General features: G+C 37.6%; 1 protein-coding gene across 2 annotated transcripts in view; it reads left to right on the top strand.

The window, feature by feature from the left end:
* The window catches only part of LOC123702355 (putative U5 small nuclear ribonucleoprotein 200 kDa helicase), a 46,545-nt gene that overhangs the window by 24,827 nt on the left and 4,079 nt on the right, over positions 1 to 17,639 (top strand). For both annotated transcript variants that reach the window (XM_045650090.1, XM_045650089.1), the window contains exons 24-38: positions 696 to 802; positions 1,574 to 1,798; positions 2,617 to 2,798; positions 3,749 to 3,929; positions 5,488 to 5,706; positions 6,458 to 6,558; positions 7,439 to 7,569; positions 8,383 to 8,522; positions 9,142 to 9,378; positions 12,101 to 12,282; positions 13,101 to 13,272; positions 14,704 to 14,864; positions 16,038 to 16,189; positions 16,706 to 16,838; positions 17,316 to 17,463. In XM_045650090.1, coding sequence (XP_045506046.1) covers positions 696 to 802; positions 1,574 to 1,798; positions 2,617 to 2,798; positions 3,749 to 3,929; positions 5,488 to 5,706; positions 6,458 to 6,558; positions 7,439 to 7,569; positions 8,383 to 8,522; positions 9,142 to 9,378; positions 12,101 to 12,282; positions 13,101 to 13,272; positions 14,704 to 14,864; positions 16,038 to 16,189; positions 16,706 to 16,838; positions 17,316 to 17,463 — 2,471 coding nt within the window. The remainder of the gene's footprint in view (positions 1 to 695; positions 803 to 1,573; positions 1,799 to 2,616; positions 2,799 to 3,748; positions 3,930 to 5,487; positions 5,707 to 6,457; positions 6,559 to 7,438; positions 7,570 to 8,382; positions 8,523 to 9,141; positions 9,379 to 12,100; positions 12,283 to 13,100; positions 13,273 to 14,703; positions 14,865 to 16,037; positions 16,190 to 16,705; positions 16,839 to 17,315; positions 17,464 to 17,639) is intronic.

Here is a 17,639-nt window from a genome sequence, read left to right as displayed (position 1 = left end):
GAGTAACGTCTCTGGTATTTAAAAAGAAAAAAGGTTTATTGACACAAAATTGTAGCGATGTCAGTTCTTTGAATCAGAAATTTTTTATTATGTTTAGAATGGTTTATCAGTAAAATCAAATCCTAAAATTACTTGTATCGGTCATTATTATTATAAATATGTAATCATAATTGAAAAAAGTTAAGCAAATGTGCAGTTCTAACAAAACGAAATATCATGTTATTCTATGTCGTCGTTCCTAGGTTACGTTGTTGAATTTTGTTGAACTGTCAAATGTTGCCTATTAAAATGGCTCTACTATAATTATAACAAATACAGTTCATTAAAAATTGTTGTGTGGGCTTTTATTTCACTAAAACCAGCGCCTGCTCACAACTGATTTGATGAACTAATGTGGGCAGGGGACTGATCACTAGCGTAGTTTTCTGCTTATATTGTGGTGCTCTTGTTTGTAAATGTTCGACATGAATTTGCAAGTGAGTGCCAGGGGAATGATTGGCCAAGATTATTTTTATTTTACTAAAAAAAAATCATACACGTTTATCGATTTAATTAAACATATATTTCAAACGTTTATAATATTGTCATGTTTTTAATTATGAATTTTTTTTTCAAAGTTGGAAAAAAAAGATAAAACAATATTACTAGATGAATGTATAATTGCTAAATTAAATTTTCTACATTTTCACTCACAGGTTGGGCCCAGCTAGTCGATAAAACACTCGCTCTCTGCAAAATGGTCGACCGTCGCATGTGGCAGTCAATGTCGCCGCTCAGACAGTTTAGGAAAATGCCGGAGGAGGTGAGGAAATATCTAGTCTTAATAATATTATGACATGCTTTTGGTTTAATAAATATTTCGGATTTTTATATGGTATTATTACTTGTGGTCTATATTAATTTGTTTTTATTGTCTTACGTTTAATAAATGTGTCGGTTTTGTCTATGGCACTTTGTATAAATAACACTATGTATTAATATCTCAGATGTGATAAATTTTAGTTCGATATTGTTTTATAAAAATATTTTAGCTTATTGAATTAAGTCTGTAAATAAAACCGTTAAGAGAGGGGAAGAAGTAATGACTTCTTTTTTCAATATAATTTTTGAAATCTTAAGAATTATAATAATACTATAATTATAATAGTATAACTGAACCACATAATACATAATAGTAGCTAAACGCTACAGAACGGACACTCTCCGCCTCCCGCCAAAATTAAACACTTACCTCACCCCGCACGATCAGTCTAAAAATGGTCCGTATTTTTCTGCAAGGACGATACGCAACGAAGATTGACAACATTAATCAAATTGACTTAGAGTAATTTTATTATTTTGGATTTGTGATTATCGTTTTTCGTAGAAAATGGTTAGATATTGTGCTGTTTACGGATGTATTTCATCAGAAAAACGCGATTTTTTTTTATGCTAGTCACAAATGTGCCAACCATAAAGCGTTAACATTTGCAGTCTCTACAGTGTGACTGTCAAAACGATAATTTTGTATGGAGTGTCCGGGGTGTGACTGAACATTAAACCATTACTTTACATTATATTTTCTTTGTTTCAGGTGATAAAAAAGCTCGAAAAGAAGAACTTCCCGTGGGAGAAACTGTACGAACTCGGGCCGAACGAGATCGGCGAACTGGTCCGAGCGCCAAAACTCGGCAAGATGATGCATAAATATGTACATCAGTTCCCGAAGTTAGAATTGGCAACCCACATCCAGCCCATCACCAGGTCTACTCTAAGGGTGGAGCTGACCATCACGCCGGACTTCCAGTGGGATGAGAAGGTGGGTGGAGGTTGCTAGGCAACCGTGTTTTTGGTAGGGGACGGTTGCTAGGCAACTGGCAAGATGATAAACAAAAGTAGAAAAAAGTTACAAACAAATTGAAAAGTATTTTATCATCTCATCATTATTTTAACATTCATCCCGCTACTTGACTTTGACCTAATGTCACAGAATACATAATAGTAGCTAAACGGACGGACTAGAACGGACACTCTCCGCCTCCCGCCAAAATTAAACACTTACCTCACCCCGCACGATCAGACATGTTATGGTACCCATTTCCCCGCAAGGACGATACCAACGACGTCTTAGACGAAACGCAACGAAGATTGACAACATTAATCAAATTGACATAAAGTAATTTTATTATTTTGGATTTGTGATTATCGTTTTTCGTAGAAAATGGTTAAATATTGTGCTGTTTACGGATGTATTTCATCAGAAAAACGCGAATTTTTTTTTACGCTAGTCACAAATGTGCCAACCATAAAGCGTTAACACACACATTTGCAGTCTCTACAGTGTGACTGTCAAAACAATCATTTTGTATGGAGTGTCCGGGGTGTGCTAATGTATAATTTTACAAATGGCATCCAAGAAACTAAGTTAAAATTAGTCAGTCAGTTAACATTTCATATAGTTGCGACACTCTTTTAAGGCGTGCAATGTGTCACTCTAATCAAATTGATAATACTTTACCTTTTTTTTTAATACTTCCTTCTTACCATAGTTCTATATGCTACTATTTTTTAAGACAGTAAACGGTATAATTTTGATCCTCATTTTCACAATTTTTTGAAGAATTAATTATTTCCCAGATCCACGGCCAATCGGAAGCGTTCTGGATCCTAGTAGAAGATGTGGACTCCGAAGTGATACTTCACCATGAGTATTTTCTATTAAAAGAGAAGTACTGCCGCGACGAGCACCACGTGAAGCTGTTCGTGCCGGTGTTCGAGCCGCTGCCGCCGCAGTACTTCCTGCGGGTCGTGTCCGATCGGTGAGTGCACTTACACTTACACTTACACTATACACTATGACACTAAACGCTTACACTGTACATTTACACGGTATACTTGACAAAAACTATATACACACTTAAAATGCAAGCACGACGCGTACACTATATAACACTTTCGTCAGTACCAAATACTATGTATTTATTTATTTGTTTATTTTGGTCTACCAACGTTTGTTTACATTACATATAAAATATCAAAATTCATATACACATTTATAAGGTCAATGTAAAAAAACACTTACAGGTAAACACAACATGCGAAAAATAAGTTTAAAAGTTATACAATTAGCCTTAACACTAGACACTTATTCTATGGCACAATACACCTACACTACCAAACCGCAGCAAACACTTGCCTAGCGCATACACACTAAACACACAGCATATTAAGTGCACGACACTCTAATAATACTACCAAACATACACTAGACATTTGTACACTTGTACAAAACACTAAATATGCACCACACTATATAAAGCACTCGCATTTCACACTAACATTAACATCAAACACGTTGTATTCTTTGAACAAATAAAATCTCAATTATCATTATTACAATAATTATATAATATACTATACTAGCTTCCGCCGCGGCTTCACCCGTCTTTACAAAGAAAAACTCACATAGTTCCCGTTCCCGTGGGATTTCCGGGATAAAACCTATCCTAAGTGCGCTAAATTTCATTGTAATCGGTTCAATAGTATTTGCGTGAAGGAGTAACAAATATACACACACATACATCCATCCTCACAAACTTTCGCATTTATAATATTAGTAGGATAGGATAGAATATTTCTGCACATTTTTTGTTGAATGAAATTTCACTGCTACCGTTAAATTCGTTGACTGATTTAAATATATGATATTTTATTATAATTAATATTTTATTCAGCGCCATTCCATTTGATTTAAATCTTTCAAATCCAGGTGGATAGCAGCAGAAACCCAGTTGCCCGTGTCGTTCCGTCACCTCATCCTACCGGAGAAGAATCTACCGCCCACGGAACTGCTCGACCTGCAACCGTTGCCGATATCAGCGCTGAGAAACAGCAAGTACGAGGAGCTGTACGCTGACAGCTTTCCGCAGTTCAACCCGGTGCAGACTCAGGTGGGTTTTATTATTATACTAGCTCACCGCCCGCGGCTTCGCCCGCTTTGTCTAAAACGTAATAAATTATATACTAAAACCTTCCTCTTGAATCACTCTATCTATTAAAAAAAACCGTATCAAAATCCGTTGCGTAGTTTTAAAGATTTAAGCATACAAAGGGACATAAGGATATAGAGAAAGCGACTTTGTTTTATACTATGTAGTGATGATGATAAGAGACTAGCTATGCCCCGCGGTTTTTTCCGGAGTGCTCCGCTACTGTTGCACTATATGTTTTTAGGCCCGAAAAAGTGACATTCTTGTTTTATTGGAAATATCTGAGGAGCTTCTTTTTTAAATGCACGAGTAGAACACCAGAGTTTTATTTCAAAAACACGATTTTTAAAAAAATATTTAAAATATTGGAATTTTCGCGGCCGAATGTGCTAAATAAATTCGCATAAAAAAAAAATAGATACACTAGATAATTTATTATGTTGCTAATATATTATGTAGTGACTACAGGCGCAAATTATCCCTTTTTGAAATTTACGATATTGTCGATAGAGGCGAAAGTATTGTAATTTTTATTGATTTTCGTTTTTATTTTTTTATATGAAATGCAGGCGTTAGTAGAAGCTCTGTTTAGTACCAAAAGAAGCCTTGAACTGAGGTCTACATGTGACAAAAATACCACATTCTAACCACGAAGTTATTATGAGAAATAGATTTTCAAAGAATTCAATGTCAGGGTTGTCCCTAGTAAAGAACAAGTCAAAGCTATTTCTTAACAATTATATATTTCATCTATTTATTACCAAGTTTTTATTTATGTTTTAAGTCGCTAGTTATAGTCGATATTTTAACATTATTAATATATTATTATAGGTAGGTAATCCTTATGATAATTATGTAATAAATTAACTGAATAAAAAAATATCTTAGATTTTTAGGACAATTAAATAATATCAAATTTCGAAAAAAATCCGTTTGACTTTTAATGAGATTACTATGATCAGTGTTCGAAATATTGACAATAAAGGAGATTAATTTGTAGATTTGTAGATTTGTTAGATTTGTCAGCCTAGCCAATAGGCAACAGGCACACAAAATTTCATAACAATCAGTCCAGCCATTTCGCAGGAGAAGGGTAATTAACATTATGACACGAGAATATAATATACACAGAGAGTCATCAGGTTTTTTCTTAAAATTCTTGGGTTTTTAGAAAAAACCGAACTAGTCGATGACTTTAGATGACTGAGTGCAGATAAGCCATTTGACGTATGTTGAGTGTAAAAGTATCTCAATGGCAATTTCTAAGGTTTTTGAAGTTATACTTCTTTTGGCGCGATGGAGAAAAATGATGAGAGTGAATTTTTACGATGCGCGCGCACACCGACACATAAATTTAACAGCATGAAGTTAGTTCTAGGTGGTATGAAAATTGATAACTATGTTCAAGTTGTATATTCTAGTATTTTTTTTCCATACGCCAAAGAAGTATAACTTCTAACGCGTGTACATAACACACTCTTTTTTTTTCTTAAATAATTATTGACATTTTGCTCGGCAGGTCTTCAACGCGGTGTACAACTCGGACGAGAACGTGTTCGTCGGAGCGCCGGCCGGCTCGGGCAAGTCGGTGATAGCGGAGCTGGCGCTGCTGCGGCTGCTGTCCAGCTGCTCGGCGGGCGCTGCTCCGCGCGCGGTGTACCTGCTGCCGCGGGACGCGCTCGCCGACATTGTGTACGCGGACTGGTACCATCGGCTCGCCGCCAGGTTCGGGCTGAAGGTGGGTGCGGTAGGGAGTGGTAGGTTTTGCAGGGGATTTGGTAGTTTTTGGTAGATTTTGTGGGAAATTTGGTAGATTTTGTGGGAAATTTAGTAGGTTTTGATAGATTTTGTGGGAAATTTGGTAGGTTTTGGTAGATTTTGTGGGAAATTTGGTAGGTTTTGGTAGATTTTGTGGGAAATTTGGTAGGTTTTGGTAGATTTTGTGGGAAATTTGGTAGATTTTGTGGGAAATTTAGTAGGTTTTGGTAGATTTTCCAGATTTGGTAGGTTTTGATAAATTTTCAAGATTTGGTAGGTTTTGGTAGATTTTCAAAATTTGGTAGGTTTTGGTAGATTTTCAAGATTTGGTAGGTATTGGTCAAGTCTGTGATAGCGGAGCAGGCGCTGCTGCGGCCGGTGTACCTTTTCCTACAAGTTGGAGTGATCGGCGCAGGGTTTAGGATCACAGGTTACATAAAGCACTATTCGGGATGACGGAAGAGAAAAAAAATTGGCAAAAAGTAAATATTTTTAATAACAGCAATGAAAAAACTGTCACATGGTGTACATTTTATGGAATTAAATAATAAATCCATAAATTCAAAAATACATGACTTCATTTTTTTTTCCCATTTTTGTGATAACTGGTGTGGCCATAGCTTTCAGAAAATTTCGGCTTGACGTCGACTTCTGTGACACCCTGTATAGATATATATTTTTTAATTTATTCCTTCCATATCTGTGGTTAAATTTATAAAACTTTGTTCCAGGTGGTACAGTTAACAGGCGAAACGGCGACAGACCACAAGCTGCTGAACAAAGGGCAGATTATAATCACGACGGCTGATAAATGGGATGTTCTATCTAGACGGTGAGATATTAGTTATTTAATTTAAAATTTATTTTCTTTCTTGGAAAACATACAGAGACAAAGACAGACATATAAAAAAAATCTTATTAACTATAGATACATGAAAATGCCTCCTTATGGTGCTTTCACTGTTAACATAATATATTATTTTTGCCAACACCCAGCAGTATAAGAGACAAAGAAATAAAAATCGATAGTTAATATTTATCAGGCGTACATAAAAGACGGAGGTAAATACGTATTTGCAAAATCTTTACACATTTACATTCTTGTATGTTCAATAGAAATTTTTTTTTAATTCATTTTGTTAGTAAATAAGAGATGAAGTATAATTTAATAATGTCCCATTGTTGTCTTTTTGAAAAATAATTTTGTGAAACAAAATCAAAATATCTATCCTATTTTGTTATTGTTTTTCATTCGATTCTCCGACCTCTATCGAAAATGCGTTGTACACCATGATATTTTTTGTGCTTAAAAAAATAAAAAGTGTTCAAATATTGCCAAAAAAAAAATTTTAACATTTAAAATTTTTCATTGGAGAATTTTAACTTTTATTTGATTTAATAGTGTTCAACTTTCCGACAAATCTCATTTTTTTAAACATCTTTTTCGAATGTCTTAAAATTACCATACCTTGAAATAACCTCTTCAAAAAACTTGTACACACACAAAAGTAACTCATAATAAATTGTCTTGCCCCTAAACAGATAATTTTAAATCTTGAGAAATTTATTTTTAAAGTTCGAGTCCGCGTCCTTCAAGTCCAGCCTCGTGATTGTTTTTTTTTTTTTCAATTCTTTAAAAATTTATCATTTATGTATCATATGTTTGCCATAAAACTAAATATCAAAATTTAAAAACTTATTTCCCTCCGCAGTTGGAAAGTGCGTAAATCAGTGCAAAGCGTGTCCCTACTTATAGTGGACGCGCTACAACTGCTCGGCGGCGAGGAGGGCCCGGTGCTAGAGGTTGTATGCTCCAGGATGAGATATATCGCTTCGCAGATTGGTGAGTTTACTTCTTTTGAAAGAAAGAAAGAAAGATGAAGAAATTTTTTTCTCTCTTTCTTCTCTTTCGTTTGGTTTTATTTGTGTAGTTTCGTGGTATACTATTTATTGACTTGTATGAAATAAAACTTCTTACAAGAAAAAAAATTACAGACTGGAATTATAAATAAACTTTATTTTAAATATCTGTTCGTACTTCTTCCGACCAAAGCATTCTCCAAACCCATCTACAATGCAACTTTTTATTCACGCCCGAAATTAATAGTGAGTTATCCCTACTAATATTATAAATGCGAAAGTAACTCTGTCTGTCTGTCTGTTACGCTTTCCCGCTTAAACCTCTCAACCGATTTTGATGAAATTTGGCACAGAAAATCTTCAGACCCTGAGACCTGACATAGGTTACCTTTTATCAAAACACCACGCGGGCGGAAGCTAGTTAAGTTATAATTACGTAATTATAAATTGATATAGATTGTTTGAATTATTGCAATGCAATAAATAAAATTATTTTTAATAGCGAAACATAACTCTAAGAAGAGGCAAAATTGGAAGGCAGGGTCACTACCCACCAAGCCAACCAGTCAGTCAAATTATTCAAGATTGATTATCAACATCGGGAATAAAATATTTTTAAGCTATTGCATAGCTTCTATCGCGGGCCTTGAGCGCGGGGACCGAATCGAGAAATTCCGTAACGAAAAAACCTCACGCTCCCCACGGGGACGGGCGGAGGTGTGGCTTGAAGGCATAGCATGCAATAGCGCAACCGCCCCAGTCTCCGAGTGACACGTCGTTTTTTCTTATTTCCCAGGTCGTAGCATCCGTATAGTGGCTCTTTCCCTCCCATTAGCAGACGCAAGAGATGTGGCCCAGTGGTTGGGATGTAACGCAAATGCTACCTTCAACTTCCACCCCAGTGTGAGACCGCTGCCTCTGGAGTTGCATATACAGGTACATATTGGACTAGCTGTGCTCCGCGGTTTTACCCGCAGTGCTCCGCTCCTGTTGGTCTTAGCGAGATGATATATAGCCTATAGCCTTCCTCGATAAATGGGCTAACACCGAAAGACTTTTTCAAATCTGATTAGTAGTTTCCGAGATACCGTTCAAACAAACAAACTCTTCAGGTTTATAATGTTCTTAATAATATTATAGTATAGATGAAGTTTTTCTCGTACTGGATTGGAACTCCAAAATTTATTTGAAAAGTAAAACAAACACGAACTGTGGCTTGGAAGCCATGGTCAACGAACTGAGCCAATCCGTCAGTCAGAACATTAAATACCATGAAATCCAATCTACATCACTTTTGATATCAAATAAAAAAAATGTGTGCGTGTACTAGTGTACACACGTAAGGAGTGAAACTTCTTTATGACCTTATTTTTCAAAAAATAATTTACTATATGCAACTTTACAGAAATACGTCGAATCACGCGTGGTAGGGATAAGAAAAAGATGGCGCGTAACGGAAAAATGTCACGCGTAACGAAAAAATGTTACACTAAATTGTTTTCCAACCCTGATAAAGAAGTTTCACTTCAATAATTGATCTCATTTTATTTTCCAGGGCTTCAACATATCTCACGCGCCGTCCCGCTTGGCAGCTATGACCAAACCTATCTACAACGCGATATTACGTCACGCGGGAACCAAACCCGCGGTCGTGTTCGTGCCGTCACGAAGACATTCACGTTTATTGGCAGCTGATTTGTTGGCTTTGGCTGCAGCGGCTGGAAGACCGGGCAGGTTCCTGCATGCAAGGCCAGATTTGGTACAGCCCTTCTTGGCGAAGATTCATGATAAGGTGAGTTTTTTTTCTCTATATCGCTTGTTAACTCATGTTTGTTAGCGTTGGCTGAAGTTGTAGGATTTCCCGGCTGGTTCCTGCATGCGAGGCCAGATTTGGTACAGTCGTTCTTGGCGAAAATACATGATAAAGTGAGCTCTATCTCTTATGTATTCATGTTTGATAGCGTTGGCTAAAGTAGTAGGACGACTGGCCAGGTTCCTGCTCGCAAGGCCAGATTTGGTACAGCTGTTCAGACTTTGTTTCTTGCGATTTTTAACGTGTGTTAGCGTTGACTCTGCAATCCGTAGTTTTGCCAGCAAGGTTGAACATGTGTATTCAACTTTGTCCCAAAACAGATATTTGCTATTGTTGTTGTTTTTATATTGTTATTTTGCAAATTAGTTGGATCAAAATGTTGCATATATGAAAGCCATTTAAGCCTCGTCTGATGAGGCTTTCATTGCTTTTCTCTAAAAATCTATCCCTCGTTACCTTATTCCACAACTAACGTCACTGACACGCCCTTATCCCCACCAGGTGCTCAAAGAGACCATATCCCCCTTGCCCCTTGCTTTATATCATACTATCTTATTATCCCCTCATTCTATTCTATTCGTTCCACAACCAGCTTCACCGACACGCCCTTATCTCCCCCAGATGCTCAAAGAGACCATATTTCCCTTGCCCCTTGTATATTAGTATCTTATAATCCCCTCATCCTGTTCTGCTCGTAACTAACTTCACTAACACGCCCTTATCCCCACCAGATGCTCAAAGAGACCATTCCCCCTGCTTTATATCCTATCTTATTATCCCCTCAAGAATGAGGATAGAAATTCTACTCGTTCCACAACTACCTCATTCTATTCTACTTTTTCCACAACTAGCTTCACTGACACATCCTTATCCCCACCAGATGCTCAAAGAGACCATATTTCCCTTGCCCCTTGTATCCCAGTATCTCATAATCCCCTCATTCTATTCTAATCGTTCTACAACTAGCTTCACTGACACGCCCTTATCCCCACCAGATGCTCAAAGAGATCATATCCGCTATATCCTAGTATCTTATTATCCCCTCATTCTATTCTACTCGTTCCACAACTAGCTTCACTGACACGCCCTTATCCCCACCAGATGCTCAAAGAGATCATATCCGCTATATCCTAGTATCTTATTATCCCCTCATTCTATTCTACTCGTTCCACAACTAGCTTCACTGACACGCCCTTATCCCCACCAGATGCTCAAAGAGATCATATCCGCTATATCCTAGTATCTTATTATCCCCTCATTCTATTCTACTCGTTCCACAACTAGCTTCACTGACATGTCCTTATCCCCACCAGATGCTCAAAGAGATCATATCCGCTATATCCTAGTATCTTATTATCCCCTCATATTCTATTCTGCTTGTTCTCCAACTAGCCTCACTAACACGCACTTATCCCCACCTTTGGGGATAAGTGCGTGCGTGTTCAAAGAGATTCCCTTGCATCCTAGTATCTTATAATCCCCTCGTCCTATTCTGCTCGTTTCTAACTACACTAATACGCCCTTATCCCCACCAGATGCTCAAGGAGACCATTACCCCTGCTTTATATCCTAGTATCTTATAATCCCCTCGTCCTATTCTGCTCGTTTCTAACTACACTAACACGCCCTTATCCCCACCAGATGCTCAAGGAGACCATTACCCCTGCTTTATATCCTAGTATCTTATAATCCCCTCGTCCTATTCTGCTCGTTTCTAACTACACTGACACGCCCTTATCCCCACCAGATGCTCAAGGAGACCATTACCCCTGCTTTATATCCTAGTATCTTATAATCCCCTCGTCCTATTCTGCTCGTTTCTAACTACACTGACACGCCCTTATCCCCACCAGATGCTCAAGGAGACCATTACCCCTGCTTTATATCCTAGTATCTTATAATCCCCTCGTCCTATTCTGCTCGTTTCTAACTACACTAACACGCCCTTATCCCCACCAGATGCTCAAGGAGACCATTACCCCTGCTTTATATCCTAGTATCTTATAATCCCCTCGTCCTATTCTGCTCGTTTCTAACTACACTGACACGCCCTTATCCCCACCAGATGCTCAAGGAGACCATTACCCCTGCTTTATATCCTAGTATCTTATAATCCCCTCGTCCTATTCTGCTCGTTTCTAACTACACTAACACGCCCTTATCCCCACCAGATGCTCAAGGAGACCATTACCCCTGCTTTATATCCTAGTATCTTATAATCCCCTCGTCCTATTCTGCTCGTTTCTAACTACACTGACACGCCCTTATCCCCACCAGATGCTCAAGGAGACCATTACCCCTGCTTTATATCCTAGTATCTTATAATCCCCTCGTCCTATTCTGCTCGTTTCTAACTACACTAACACGCCCTTATCCCCACCAGATGCTCAAGGAGACCATTACCCCTGCTTTATATCCTAGTATCTTATAATCCCCTCGTCCTATTCTGCTCGTTTCTAACTACACTGACACGCCCTTATCCCCACCAGATGCTCAAGGAGACCATTACCCCTGCTTTATATCCTACTATCTTATTATCCCCTCGTCCTATTCTGCTCGTTTCTAACTACACTGACACGCCCTTATCCCCACCAGATGCTCAAGGAGACCATTACCCCTGCTTTATATCCTACTATCTTATTATCCCCTCGTCCTATTCTGCTCGTAACTAACTTCACTAACACGCCCTTATCCCCACCAGATGCTCAAGGAGACCGTCTCCGCGGGTGTAGCGTACTTACACGAGGGCGTGGAGCAGAGCGACCGGCGCGTGGTGCAGCAGCTGCTCGAGTGCGGCGCGCTGCAGCTGTGCGTCGTCGCCGCCGAGCTCGCGTACGCGTTCGCTGCGCACGCGCACACCGTCATTGTGGCCGACACGCACGTGTGAGTGGGGACACACTACACTGCAAATTTTGTTAGATAAAATCAGTCAATAAGGATATTGACCGACGCCCTTAGTCAATAACCTTAATAACCGTCAATAAGGATATTAACTGGTTCAGGGTTTTAACTGTAACATATACACTGCACAATATAATACTGCTCTGAACTACAGCACTCCACCTTCGGACACTACACTTAAACAAACGACTCAGGACAAGCTGTCTTAAACGAAAAACAATTCTCTTTTATGCTGCGCCCCGCGGTTGCACCCGCGTGGCTCCGCTCCTGTTGGTCTTAGCGTGATGATGTATAGCCTATAGCCTTCCTCGATAAATGGGCTATCTAACACCGAAAGAATTTTTCAAATCGGACCAGTAGTTCTTAAGATGAGCGCGTTCAAACAAACAAACTCTTCAGCTTTATAATATTGTTTACAATTTCCAATGACTATCAACCCAATATACAACTAATTTACCTTAAAAAAATATTAAATAAAAATAAATTATAATCGCTTTAAAGTGATAAGGTCACCTTTTGTACTTTACCTCGCATTTATACAATATTTATTTATTTATAACACTTTATTGCACAAACAAAAATTAGGACAAAATAACATTAAAATACAAAAGAAAGGCATAGTTTGTACAAGAGGCGGCCTTATTGCTGAGCAGCAATCTCTACCAGGCAACCTGATGGAAAGGAAATGTATGAAGTATGGAGTGTCCGGGGTCCGAGAATATATACTGTCGATTGTAATATTAAATGGTGTGATACAATAAATGGTTAAATAAATAAATAAATAATTTCAATCTCTACAGGTACAACGGAAAACTGCATTGTTACGAGCAGTACCCCATAACAACAATACTGCAAATGTTAGGACGTGCATGTCGGCCCTTGGAGGACGATCACTCAGTCGCAGTACTGATGTGTGCAGCGCATCATAAGAGCTTCTTTACGAAACTACTGAACGACTGTTTGCCTCTTGAGGTGAGTAATTAATAGGAAACAAGTGATAACTGCGTTAAAAACAACCGACTTCAAACTTGCACTTGCAACATTTACAAATACAGACAGAAATGCTCATAAAATAAAAACTACTGGGCCTATCCGAATAAAAATTTTTTGGGACCAATTCGACACCAACCCGCATCGAAAGAAAAAAGAATCACGTAAATCGGTTCAGAAACCTCGGAGTAATCGGTGTACATACATAAAAAAAACATACCGGCCGAATTGATAACCTCCTCCTTTTTTTGAAGTCGGTTAAAAATAACTAGAAAGAATGACTTTGGAATGGTAAAGATACTTTTTACAAGTCAGCTAAAAATTACAAAAAATAGAAGAAGGTATCAGAAGTTCACCAAGCGTTAGTGCCTTGAAACTAGCCAATAATTATCAAATTCAAATTCAAATTCAATTCTCTGTCCCTATGTCCCTTTGTATGCTTAAATCTTTAAAACTACGCAACGGATTTTGAAGCGGTTTTTTTGATAGATAGAGTGATTCAAGAGGAAGGTTTTAGTATATAACTAGCTTACCGCTCGCGGCTTCCCCCGCTTTGTCTAAAACCTAATAAATAATATACTAAAACCTTCCTCTTGAATCAGTCTATCTACTAAAAAAACCGCATCAAAATCCGTTGCTTAGTTTTAAAGATTTAAGCATACAAAGGGACATAGGGACAGAGAAAGTGACTTTTTTTATACTATGTAGTGATTTATTAGGTTTTGTACAAAGCGGGCGAAGCCGCGGGCGGTAAACTAGTAAATCACTAAATAAGTTTTAGCATTCACGGAAATGCTGAATGAATATGTATTCAGCTCAAAGTGAGCTAAAAAATCATAAAAATGGCACAGAATATGGTTTAGTGTTCTTCAAACATTGTACTGTATTTTATCGCTAGCCTCTAAAAATGTTCAAAAAATATTTTATGGGGTGTATCTACCTTACTTGTATAAGTACATAAAGTATTAGATTTTATGAATATCGAACGGATAAATCTAATAATTAAAATAATACATTACCACCACATTATTTTTATGAAAATCAAATACTTTTTTTTCGACAATCTCAAAAAAGGATTATTCTGAGAATTTTTTAAAGAATAGTAAATTTCGATCAGAGGACGTCATGATCGAGGAATTATGTTACATATACAATATTTTGTAAAATTAAATTGTAAAACTGACATGATTAAAAATTCCAACTACGGAGTTTCTTGCCGGTTCTTCTCCGTAGATACTGCTTTCCGAATCGGTGGTAAATGTTAACAATATGTAATGACGTTTCAAAAGTGCTTCTAGAAGAAGTCTTATTGAATAAATAAATGTTTGGATTTGAGTTTTTGAGTTTAATTTAGAATTTCTCATTTATAAAGCACTTGAATACTGTTAAACTAAATATTATTTTTTTTCACAGAGTCATCTGGACCACAGACTCCACGATCACATGAACGCGGAAATAGTCACAAAGACGATAGAGAACAAGCAAGACGCGGTCGACTATTTGACATGGACGTTCCTGTACCGACGGTTAACGCAGAACCCTAATTATTATAACCTACAGGGTGTAACGCATCGGTGAGTTGGTGGTTTTTTTTTAAATATTTTTTGAGAATTTTGGTTGTGTAACTCATAGGTAAGTTGGTGATTTTTTTTTTTTAAAGTGAAACTTTTATTACATCGTCTCAAACTTTTTGGTCTGTGTAGCGCATGTCGCGTGACGCACGATAATTATCGTACAAACACGATAATTTTTAGTTAAATGTCTATAGTGTGAAAAAAAGTTTCACATTTACCGTGGTTTCATAAAACCACACAACATTTTTTTTTTTTTTTTGGGGAATTTTCGGGGAGATTCTTTTTAGAGGATAGAATGGTTGGAAAGTGAAAGTATTATGTTTATATTAATACGACGTAACACATACACGAGAAACTTACAGCTTTTATAAAATAACGAAACTCTAGACGTCTATAAATATAAATATATAAATATAAAATATAAATATTATAGGTCATTATTACACAAATCGACCTAGTCCCACAGTAAGCTCAATTAAGGCTTGTGTTTTGGGTACTAGGCGACGATAAAAATAATATTTAATAAATACATATATAGATAATAACACCCAGACCCAAGAACAAATAATTGAGTTCATCACACAAATATTTGCCCTGACCGGGGATCGAACCCGGGACCGTCGGCTCAGTAGGCAGTTACTTTACCACTGCGCCAACCGCGTCGTCTCTGGTAGATAGAGCCCTATCAGTAGAATGTATCTTGCCAATAATTTTGCGGTAGAAAATAATACATACAATGATTGTATATTTATTAACCGTTAATGAAATTAAAAACTGAATTATGAGTAAATAAATTGGAGTTTATAATAATGTTTTTATCACGTCTTAAAATTTTAATACGTAAGTAAGTATTGGACAAATGGCTGTTTTCTGAATTGAATATTTGACCTTAATAAAACGTCTCAAATTATACTTAAATGCTGCTTAAGTATTCCAATTGTTGGTTAAAAATGGTTGATTCCAATTAGTTACTTATATTTGAAAGAAAGAAAGAAAAAAAGCTTTATTGCCAACAAAAACTTAGATTATGTTAACTTAAAAAGTAAACACATATTAGGCAATCGGAACAGACTCAGCCATGCTGTGGGCTAGCACCCGAACAGCGCTGATTTATTATCTGTTCTTTGTATACTTGTAAATTCCCAAGTAAATAATCCTAATTTCTCATACCAGGCACCTCTCGGACCACTTATCGGAACTGGTCGAAACGACGCTCACGGACCTGGAGCAGTCCAAGTGCATCGCGATCGAGGACGAGATGGACGTGCAGCCGCTCAACTTGGGCATGATCGCGTCATACTACTACATCAACTACACCACTATTGGTGAGATTTTGGGGGAAATGTACGCTGGAAAAAGGCTGGATTTCTGGGAGACGGGAAATGGCCTTTTCGAGTGAAATGTAGGCTGGGTTCTTGGGATGAGGGAAAATTTGGGATATTTAGAGATACCAGTTTACCACTATTGGTGAGATTATGGGAAAAAGTAGGCTAGGTTCTGGGGAAGTAGGAAAATTTGGGTTTTCTATGGTATGTATGTAGCCTGGATTCTAGGAAGTCGTTAAAAATTTGCCATTTTCAACCGACTTGAGGTTTTAGCCGAAATTTTGACTGGATTCTGGGAATTCGGGAAAATTAGGGACTTTTCAAGATATCAGTTTTACCAATATTAGTGAGATTATGGGAAAAAGTAGGCTAGGTTCCTGGGATTTGGGAAAATTTTTATTTTCTACAGTTTATTTGGTCCTTTGGTCGAATACGCTCACTGACCTGGAGCGATCTTTACAGACCTTTATACTATTATGCAAGTATACGTTTAAAAAAATTTTTTTTTTTCCCCAGAACTTTTCAGTCTGTCCCTCACGTCCAAAACGAAGATACGTGGTCTACTAGAGATCATATCCTCCGCAGCGGAGTACTCGGAGCTGTGCATACGACATCGCGAGGAGAACATCATCAAAGCGCTGGCTGCTAAGTGAGTATATGTTTACATAGACAAACAAACAAAATACTTTTTACACCATAAGAAAACAATTGGTAAATATATATAAATTTTCTTGGTCCGTTGACGGTAATAAAATTGTATCTTTTCGGGTTAAGCTTAAAGGTATTAGAATTAGTAGCTTAAGTATTAGAAGTAAGTAATAAGAAGCTCATCTCAATGTCAGTAGAATTGAGGAATTATTAGGGTGGTCAATAATATTATCGAAGAATAATCGAAATAAACTATACCAAATGGACCAATAGGTGCGGAGAATTAATAAAAAAAAAAAAAATATTGCCTATTGCTACGTAAACATGTCATTGTAATTCAAACAAACTTTGTGGTATTATAAACATACCTGGTTTCTGAATTCTGAGTAAAAAAACCCTGTTACTAAGAAAACATACCGCGTTGCTACGTAAACAAATCCCGTCGCTAAGTAAACAACCGGTTGGCATGACAACGCAGGGTGCCGCACAAGCCGACCAGCAGCGGCGGCGGCGCGGTGAAGTACAACGAGCCGCAAGTGAAGGCGCACGTGCTGTTGCAGGCGCACCTCTCGCGCACGCAGCTGCCGGCCGAGCTGCACGCCGACACGGCGCTCGTCGTTACCAAGGTATACCGGATATACAGACATACAAACACTTAAATATTCACAGATACACAGACAAACAAACACAATAATTTATACTCAATTTACTTAAATGTACACGGAGAGGGACAGGCGCAATTCAATTTAGTGTTGACACACACAGACGCAAACAATCACTTCACAATGTGCAGACAGGCACA

The sequence above is a fragment of the Colias croceus genome, chromosome 23 (assembly GCF_905220415.1).
Source record: "Colias croceus chromosome 23, ilColCroc2.1".
NCBI lineage: Eukaryota > Metazoa > Arthropoda > Insecta > Lepidoptera > Pieridae > Colias > Colias croceus.
This window is presented reverse-complemented; position numbering and strand designations above follow the sequence as displayed.